Source organism: Trypanosoma equiperdum (assembly GCF_001457755.1).
Source record: "Trypanosoma equiperdum strain OVI genome assembly, contig: ctg_1161, whole genome shotgun sequence".
Taxonomy (NCBI): Eukaryota; Euglenozoa; class Kinetoplastea; order Trypanosomatida; family Trypanosomatidae; genus Trypanosoma; species Trypanosoma equiperdum.
Genome location: NW_027123129.1, coordinates 1 through 6,913, shown reverse-complemented (window position 1 = coordinate 6,913; position 6,913 = coordinate 1). Strand labels below are relative to the sequence as shown.

At 43.1% G+C, this 6,913-nt stretch overlaps 1 protein-coding gene and 1 pseudogene across 2 annotated transcripts in view; both read right to left on the bottom strand.

Annotated features, from left to right (window-relative positions):
- TEOVI_000649700:pseudogene overlaps positions 1-628 on the bottom strand; it is a 1,461-nt pseudogene extending 833 nt beyond the window's left edge. Inside the window, 2 exon segments of the mRNA in view lie at positions 3-257; positions 260-628. Coding sequence covers positions 3-257; positions 260-628 — 624 coding nt within the window.
- A 3,849-nt stretch (positions 629-4,477) lies between these two features.
- TEOVI_000649600 (expression site-associated gene (ESAG) protein, putative) lies at positions 4,478-5,260 on the bottom strand (the record flags this gene model as incomplete). The annotated part of the gene is made up of 1 exon (XM_067220497.1): positions 4,478-5,260. One exon carries the CDS (start codon positions 5,258-5,260, stop codon positions 4,478-4,480), a length of 783 nt encoding a protein of 260 aa, XP_067076598.1.
- Positions 5,261-6,913: the final 1,653 nt, after the last annotated feature.

Here is a 6,913-nt window from a genome sequence, read left to right as displayed (position 1 = left end):
CCCACACATAAACAGAAAAAGTCATTAATTAGCGTCTTCCTAACTAACTTGTCTCCGTAACAACCGCAGCTCGTGCCTGCATTATCTATACTATTGAACAACGGTGGTTTATTCCCCCTCACGGCTTCCTTCAGAGTTTTATTCTCACTTCTTGCCACATCCACAGCGTCGCCATACACAGCCCTCAACATATTTTCTTCAGCAGAACGACTTGCATTTAATGCTCTTGTCCTATTCACCTCTATCTGCTCCTTAAGCTTTTTGCCTTCTCAAACAGTTTCTTTATCTCCTGATATGCTGTCGTGCTGTCAGACGAATCGCTCGAGTCGTTACTGCAACCCGCAGCTTCCGACTCGCTGACCATTTCCTCCAACTTCTTCAGAATCTCTCCTTCCTTCTCACGATTCTTACAGGAAGGATGTGGCGCCTCTGCTTGTGTGATCCTGTAAATCTTGCACAGTGTCTCGAACTCACCAACATTATGATATATTTCACCTTCATTGGCAATGTCCCTAATCGCATCAAAATTTATAGATTCAGTGTTCCTTTTGAACGACCGCAGATCACCTTGAAAAGGAGATAAAACAGCCACGAACAAACCAATGATAAACACTAATTCGTGCCTCATTGTGATTTTGTTTCTACATTCATCAGTAAAGAAGGGAGAAACAAAACTCGTCATTATTGTTATTGGCAGACACACACAACAAGCAGACACATTGAAACATAGAAATTAATAAGCGCATGACGCAGCCAACTACAACAGCGCCCAACGAAAGAGGAAGCGCACCTAAATACACACAGTCAGATGAGCGTACCATCCCAAGACGGATATCAACATTAACCGCCCTCACAAATGCTTTCCCATTGGTTACCTCACTCTAATTTATGCATTTAATAAACCCACTTTACGAATAACCATACCAGTTCCTCCAATTTTTCAACTACGTCCTTCCGCTGTTTTCTTTATTTCCTCAACAAGCTTACCTATTCTCTCTTTGGGTACTTGCAGATTTATGCTATGTTTTTCCGCATCCTTCATTGGCTCTATTAGCTTCCGTTGTCACTTAATGGCTTTACTCGCCAACAGATTAGGTGCTTGATTTGCACACATGTGTTACCTTCATCCAATGAACAAAACTTTGCAACTGAGCCCCATTTGGAATATCCTCCTCCTTTCATACACATATTGACAATACTCTTTGGTCCTCTCTTTGTAAGCATGGACAGTTTCCTGCCTCCCATTTTCTTAAACAGCACATTAGTTAATATAAAAGTTGTATCTTTAAAATACCATCATTGGACACTTATTATTGAAGCCCTTGTTATACGGTGACATTACGGGATATAATGTCAGTCACCAACACAAAAAAAAAACGGCTCCAGAATAACAAGAGACCCTCTTTGTCACCACCATCATTTCTATCATTTACCACACGCAAAATAATCACCATATTTATAGACTGGCAGGTGGAAAAAAAGGAACTCACATACGCAATCATCAATCCTGTCAGTGAACTCTCATCACCTTTACTCTACACAAGTTCTTTACATAAGCAAAAAAAAAACTACAAAGCTACTCATGTGAGCACGAAACTGAATACTTCTTCCTTATTTCACATACAGAGAAAATTCACTAACCCCGCCACCCCAAAATACAGATAGTGGACGAAAGCCACGGTTATCACAACTCACAATTAAGATAACACAAAGAAGGGACACTCCAACGAAATGGATGATTAGTGACACGAAACATGTGGGTCTGCACAAGCAAAGTCTTGCATGAATTTTATCTTGGAGTGAGAGGAACGTGTCCGAAAGTATTTTCTGCACGGTAAAATTACTAATATTAGCCACCGTGTTATCGAGACATATCAGGTAGCAGCGAAGTACAGTTGCCATAGATTTCGTTGAAACGCGGATAAAAATGGGTGTTGTATCGCATGACAACAAGTACCGAAGGTAGATGACCAATAGCAGAGGCAAACATGACAATTTTACCTTACTGGAACCGTTACTCTGAATGTGACGGAACGCAGCGCCGTCAGTTGTAACACTTATCACTGCACGTATTTTCCCCATTGTTCGGCGCATTGGCTCTCAGTCAACCACAAATAGGGGAGACTACTGCCACGGTTCCCATTACTAACTCTGGGTTTTCTGGTGCCAGCGGCGTCTCATACACACCCATGCCAAGAGCTCAGCCCTTCAAACTATTCAACTAGCCATGTGTAATAAAGTGCACTAGGAAAGTGCATTTTACTAGCTATTCCGCAAGATGTTCTGCCCTTGGTTCCCAGCCTGAGACAACATTTTATTGCATGTTTGTGTACAAACTTGTCAAATGTTGCCAACGTTGCATCCTTCACCTTGTTGCTCCTGTTCTCCAATCTGTACTCCCTTCACAACCCTGTATCCTTGAATTTGCTTCTTTCTCCTGCTATTATCATTTAGGAAGGGTGAGACCCACCATGTCCCTGTTGAGCATCCAATACGTGCTTACGCCGGTTCCAAATGAAGTGCCATTAATGCTTCTCTACTTATCCCCATTTCAGTAAAAACATGGCTTGCTATTCCACCACCTACAACCTGGAACCCCTTTATACCTCTTGGACGTATTCAGACGGGTCTAATGTGGTCTACACAGCGAGACCTGGCTGCATTGGTGTCTCCGTCTCCTTAGTCCTTTCCTAACTCCACAAGAATTGACTAACTGAGTGCCACCACACCAAGGGAACTGCACACTGCCCCTTCGGTAGATCATTCCGCAATGTTATTTCTACCACCTTGCTACGCAGACTAACCAGTCCCAAGGGGTTTGTTATATTTACCTCCTGCAAGGCAGGCTGCGAAACACGCTCTCGTACGCCACTGCCCCTCGCTGCCTGCTCATGCATTCGGATTATTCCCATAGTGCGCTCAGACATTCTCTCTAGTCCCTCTCAACCAGCATCAGAAGTTTCGAGTGTGTTTTGTGATTGAGGGTTCTGAGCAGCTTCTTTCCAGGATACTGCTTGACTACGACCGCTACAATCCGCAGCTTTTTTCAGGCTTAAACATTCCTTCCTCCGTTTTCACCGCCGTGCAGACGCAAGCACTTTCGTGTCTCCCTCTTCCCCATTCCAGTTCATCCAGCGTGCTCCGAAAGACTGAATTGCCTGTATCCCGTCGTCACGACAATTCCTTTGGTCAAATACGTTGTCCAAGCAGTCTCTGCCTGTCCTGTTTCAGGTTTCTGCCTCAAAAGAGTACGGCCTCACACTGCGCTTGTATGGGCACTTCACCTTCGCCAGAAACCCCAACTGCCGATATTAAAAATTTGCTTCAAGTAACACATTTGCTTTTGGTATTCATGTCACTTACAATGTCATGCTACAGGAAACACAAAACACAAACCAAACACAGCAGCCAGAAACGATAACGCTAAGACATAGTCGTGGGGTAAAGGAAAGAAAAGATAATGTCTGCGTTCAGGTTCACCTTACCAGCATGTATTTGTAGAATCATGTATATCGTGAAGTATAATGACAAAATTTTAAAAAATCGCACTGCATTTACCAGCTTCCTTTTGAAGCATTACTGTGTCTGTCGCTCAAGAGTGTACGAAGGTTGTGACTGTTTGCTACCACTAAACACCGCTTACTTCATTAAATAAGCTATGGTTGAGTCCTTGCAAAAAGAAAGAAACTAATAACACCTTAGTGAGGGTTCGCTTCAATAAGTTGTGCTTGTTATTTAACATAATGTCAGTGATGTGTAACCTTCCCTAATCCTTTCCTCAGCACCTGTCTGCTTTTATTAACGGTTTTTTCTTAATTTAACTTCCTCACGTATCGCCACACCGTAAATTTTATTTACTTGTTAATTCATAAGGATTAATACTGTTTATGTTTTATTTACGCATGCTAAAAAATACCTTAAGCGTATCGATGGGGTCCTACGTATTGTCAACGAAGCGGCCTGTGTTTATCGGAAAATTTAAATTTACGATCCCGTTAAGCTTACCTTTACGACTATCCTCACTCCCTTTTCAAAAGCGCTGACTTTGGATATGCAGCAAATTTCCTTACATTAAAAAAAAAAAATCTTCGGTTACACCTTCCCCAGTACCACTGAAGTTAGGTTTCCTTAACCCATTTACTATCACATTTTTTTTCAGTTAGCTTGTTGTTTCTGATTTCGTACTGGCGGTGCTTTGAGTGGTGGCGCCCTATGCTTTACATGCCTAAAATCATTTATTTATTCTTTACCCCCTAAAATCATTAACTTTGCCTTTGAATGCTACTCATATTATGGTTATCATCCCATCTTGCAGCATCATCCTCTAAAATATTATGATGTTGTGTAGCTCCACATCTGCTTTTCTTGTAAAGAAAGTTTCGAGTTAGGTACCAATTTCCATTCTGACCCATGCGTTACACATCGGTAGCATTATTAGACATTCACATGCCGACGCATGGATCCGCGGTGATAGCCTTTAAAAACTTATGAGGGTTAATGCAGCAGAGATCATCACCGCATGCCCTTTGTTTGCAGCACTTTTCTTCTCCTGAGTACTATTTTCTGCTGACTCTTGCTCACTCAGATTGCGCGTCATCAGCTCCCGGGTGCTTTCCTGCTCGGCCCCCGAAACTGTCCTCCGTGCAGGTGGCCGTGATACATCCATACCATCGTCCCTCATTAACCCTGATGCTGGCTCACTCCTTGCTGGGCTCTGGTCTTTACAACCTCTGCCTTCGAGGTCTCGTTGCTCCCCATCGTGAACTTGTTTTACTCGTTCTGTTGCTTTCCCGTTTCCCACGGGCGCGTGTGCTGGCTCCCCACGTGAGGATAGGTCGGTCAACCGCTCGGTCGGTCCCCGAATTACGGCATCACTCGTGTTCTTAGTCTGCGTTTTACCCTCTCGTGGATTATCCAGAGTGACAGATGTCAGATGGGGGGCACCGCCCGAACCTGGGGCTGCGGTTTGCATTTCTTGACGCTTGGCGCCGGCTATGCTGCCACTTACTGGTTGGCCTTGTATTTTCTGTGGGGTAGAGGTGACAGAATTTGATCGTCTGACAGTCTTGCTTGGGCCTGTACTCGGTGATCCGCACACCATATTTCTGCCGTCGGGGGACCAAGATTCACTGCATCCACTGTAGGTGGAGACCGTTACTCCCACTCCGCCGGTCCCCACTTTTAGTGAAGTACCGCGTGATTCAGCGGGTCCTGCGCACGACCTTAGTGTTAACAATGCAGTCACTGCAACTTTTAGCATTGTCCTTCCTCAACCGCTGCTGCACAAAACTACACAAAGAACTAAAAATGATGGGAGTTTCTTATACATAATTATGGGTAAATAGGTATAGAAAGATGTCAGTTCGATGGACGTCCTTATCTTCAAAAAAAGAAAAATACTCTGGTTGCGGTAAGTATTCACTTTGGAAACCACGTCGTAAATATCGCTGATGGTTTGTTATTCATACTCGGCAGCTCCTCCTTTTGCGTTGCTTTCTTTGGATCCCCTTTCCGTAATGTGGAATTTAACCTCAGCAGAGATAAGTCAAAAAAAAATTGAAACGAAAATAAAAATATTTAATGACTTTCATTAATCACTCAAATGCTGCTATTGTCAATCCTTTTCACGCACGTACATCCAAAACAAATACAATACCTGCCAGTGCACAATGCACTTCATAAACAACCGATAAGCCGTAGAAATGCGAATGAAGTAAAGGAATAAGAACCCCAATTAACAAAACTATATGTTGGTCACTGATTTCCTCTCTACTGTTTATTTTTCTCGTGCTCACAAAAAACGGATAACGAACTATACTCAAATTATTAACTTTCGTTCGTCTCTGAATAACAATAACAATAAAAGAAAAACTAAGATTTAGAGTATTTAATATGCGACACACCGTTACATGAAACTATTTTTCACCCGCACAACGGGAAATGTAACTACGGTTAACCCAGCGCCATTACAATCGCTTCTAGTTTTTGCGCGTAACACTTTCATCCCTCACTCTTTCGGTGAATAGTATGAAAAAGGTCGGGTTAAAACGGCACACGCTGTGATTCAGTTATCTCTAATTTGTGTAACACATCATCGACCGGGAGCGCTGACCACACGCAATGATGGCAGTGACAACAGAAAGCCCTGAAGGCACGCAAAAAAAAAAAAAAGATTTGCTTTCCATGTTGCATCCCGTTCCTGCCCCCCAAACCCTTGACTAGCAGTCGTAGCCCCGAGCCAAAGCAGGGAAAGTGGCAGGTGCCGCCGCAAAAAACAGGGGATCGACTCTTCATCAATAAGCAACAGAGCACGAAAATACGTTAAAATTCTATAAACAGTTCCAACATGTAGCATGCTGATGTCACACGAGCAACTAACAGTATGAACATGTATGGAAGGTGCCTGCACTGTTACCACCGTCATTTCATCTCCTCTACACGCGGTAGTGAAAGTGATGGCACACAAAAACACACATGTCAAAATGATTCTCTCAGTCTTAATGATGTTCACCAATAATTTCTCGAGGACAAAAACAAAGAAGCAAGGAAGTACTTTCCCTCCCTTCCTCAGAGTCCTATATTCCAAACAGGAATACACTAACCACTGTCATTGCTCGAGAGTTCGTAAAGCACAAGCACTCCACGTAAGCAGTACAAAGTGTTATGATAACACATATTCATGGGGGCTGAGGGTTGTATGTATTTGCTGTTACGGACAAGCAATTTCTCCTCAACATTAATCAAAATCTCCCCCCCCCTAATATGATTGAGACACGGATGAAGAAAGGAATGAAATACCGCACGAAGGTAACGGGGGGAAATAAGTAAACAGAAACACACACAACCTATTACTCTCTTCCTTTCAACACACTTTAGGACTGCAATCACCTCAAAAAGGAAAAACGTTACGCGC